Source organism: Phalaenopsis equestris, unplaced genomic scaffold, assembly GCF_001263595.1.
Source record: "Phalaenopsis equestris unplaced genomic scaffold, ASM126359v1 Scaffold201578, whole genome shotgun sequence".
Classification (NCBI taxonomy): Eukaryota; Viridiplantae; Streptophyta; class Magnoliopsida; order Asparagales; family Orchidaceae; genus Phalaenopsis; species Phalaenopsis equestris.
This window is the reverse complement of record NW_018221335.1, coordinates 3,491-6,387: the sequence shown is the minus strand read 5'-3', so window position 1 is coordinate 6,387 and position 2,897 is coordinate 3,491. Positions and strand designations below refer to the sequence as shown.

At 31.1% G+C, this 2,897-nt stretch overlaps 1 protein-coding gene across 1 annotated transcript; it reads left to right on the top strand.

The window, feature by feature from the left end:
- The first annotated feature begins 13 nt into the window (after window positions 1-13).
- On the top strand, window positions 14-507 carry LOC110036014 (equilibrative nucleotide transporter 6-like). The gene is made up of 2 exons (XM_020740358.1): window positions 14-271; window positions 357-507. Exons 1-2 carry the CDS (start codon window positions 35-37, stop codon window positions 462-464), a joined length of 345 nt encoding a protein of 114 aa, XP_020596017.1. The 5' UTR covers window positions 14-34; the 3' UTR covers window positions 465-507.
- The last annotated feature ends 2,390 nt before the right edge of the window (window positions 508-2,897 follow it).

The window sequence follows — 2,897 nt, the reverse complement described above, 5'->3', positions numbered from 1 at the left end:
TCTCATTTTCAGGTATTCTCTTGTTTTAATTGCAATGTATAATGTGCTGGACCTGATTGGAAGATTTACCCCTCTCATAGAATATATCTGCATAGAATCAAGAAAAGGCCTGATGATTGCAATCATATCTCGTTTCATATTCATTCCTGCGTTTTATTTCACGGCAAAATATGGAGGACAAGGCTGGATGATCTTCCTGACATCATTATTAGGGTTAACTAACGGTCATCTTACTGTTTGCGTTCTCACTGCAGCTCCAAAAGGATACAAGGTTAGTCTTTCTTATAGAGATATATGTATGGAGAGAAATATAGATATTGATATAACTTTATTTCGTGTCATGTAAATCATTGCAGGGGCCGGAGGCTAATGCTTTGGGAAATTTGCTGGTTCTGTTTCTTCTAGGTGGTCTTTTTTCAGGAGTTGCATTAGATTGGCTGTGGCTTATTGGGAAAGGCTGGTGAGGTTATTATATTTGAAAGTGGTCTTATATTCTCTGTTATGTGAAGTAATATGTGGCTTATTGGGAAAGGCTGGTGAGGTTATTATATGTGAAAGTGGTCTTATATTCTCTGAAGTAATGTAAGGTATATATCTTGAATCTTTGATCACAAAATAAGTGTTGGAAGGCTTGAGATATTTTTTAATTAAATGACTTTATAATTTCATTTGTTAATCATCTTTTGTGATGGTGATTACGGGTTTGTTTAGTTATGTAGTTTTTTTTTTTGTTTATGATCTTCCTTGAATAAAAATTGTGAAACTTTTGTTCAAGTTATGCTGATCAAAATTTAATTATTTGTATCAAAACTTTGTTATGCAAATCACACTCAATTTGTTTCGTAAAAAAAGTTGAACTAATTTTTATGCAACGATTTGTACAAGATCAAACAGTCTATATGCAGTGGAAGTTAATAGGAATAATGGGAGGATATAAAGTGGATATCATGTTACATGAAAGGTACTAATAACTGATTAAAATTTATAAAGGTTTGGCTTTAAATTATAATGATAAATTGTTGTGACTTTAAGAAGAGATTAGGCCACTATTTCTGAAATGATATTGACATCAACTCACTGTTAAGACAATATATAATATCTTTATCTCACAGGTAAAAGATGAATGCATGGTTATCGCTAAAACTAACAAAGAGATGATTGGACTAAAATTTTTGTTGAACAAAGATTTTAAATTAAGCATAAGAAAATGTTTCTATATTGTGACAGTTGAAGTTAAGAGCGTTATTTATATTCTAAATAGAACATAGACAATTCGACTATCATTCCATGTATAACTTCTTCAAAATGATGTCATAGGGCTTGTCAAAATAGAAAAAAAAAATCCAAAAAATCTATTGTCGTGTTTATGAAAGTGGTATGAATTGAAGAATTGAGATTTTGTATAGCCCCAATTAGCTTCTATAAATGATAATGGAGATAACTTATAGAGTAGTGTTTAGATGCCCATAAATGAGTATATTATAAATTTAATTTATGAGTTGGAGATTATTAAGATATGAAGTTAAATTCTTTACATATCTCCTACAAGTTTTTATCTATTACTCTATACCTTATGTACATTTAGTACATATCATCCTCCACCTGACATCAACATGATCATACATGCCATCTTCTGCCCAATAAATTCAAGTTTGTCACCAACCACTTTAGAATGCTAAAAGATGTTTTCTTTGACTTATTGCACACAATCATAGACAAATAGAAAAAAGATCATATGAGAAACTAGTGAGGCTTTAACATTCAACCATAATGAAATGTTCTTGTACTGATTAATTTCACTAAAAATGTATAAGGGGTGTACACTTGTGAGTTTCTCACCTTATCTCAGTTCTATACCATTTACGAAGACATCAAGGTCGATGCCAAGTTCAACATATGAGTTTCTCACCTTATCTCAGTTCTATACCATTTATGAAGACATCAAGGTTGATGCCAAGTTCAACATATTATCACTCAAGCTTAGGAAATGACCACAAACCCATCTTCTGCTATGTAATCGTATTATAAAGAGTAACTAAGCCATCAATTGGTTCCAAAAAAAAATGATACATATTGTTGAATCCTTTTAGGATGTAGGGTATTGTAATGTTCATAGATTATGCCCAAAATCGAACTAGCATTGAGTAGAAGAGGGAGAAGTAAAGAGAGAGAAGGAGAATGTGTTTAGAGAGAGCCCTGCTTCCTTGCTTTCTCATTTTTACATTTGACCAATATTTGTTAGTCTTGCGTGTCTTTTTATCATGATATACAAAATTATATAAAGGTACATTGTGTTAAGTCATATCTAACAGCTTTAGATCATCTCTAGCATCTTTATGTCATATCCAGTAGCTTTGTTTTATAGCTTTATGTCATGTCCCACCATATAGTTGAACTAATCAACTCGACTGCTTGGTAGCTCAACAGTTCATCTGCTCGACAACTTGATAGCTTGGCAAGCCTTTTTAATTTAGTATATACATTTAGTTCTCTGCTTCTCTTATTATTTTGACAGGCATTTGCAAGAAAAAAAGGAAGAGAATAAAAAATATGAAGCTATTTATTACTCCTCTCTATAGGACAAGCTTATATTTCATTTATTTGAAAAATGAATTATGTGGTCTTCAATCCATATGTTAACAAAATTTATCATTTATTCAACCAAGCTATCTTTTGAAAAGTGTTTTCACAAAGTCAACCTTAACATTCAACTATTGACTCGAGTAGGGTTTAAAAGTTTGGACAAATTTTCATTTCTAATGAAGGTTGCTTACGAGGGGTAAATTCCTTGATTTAAAAAAAAATGAAAACATTAATGAAAAATAATATAGAACAAATTAGAGATAGTTGAGTTTAAAGGATGCAAGAATAAAAGATTTAAGGAGAAGTTATCTTTT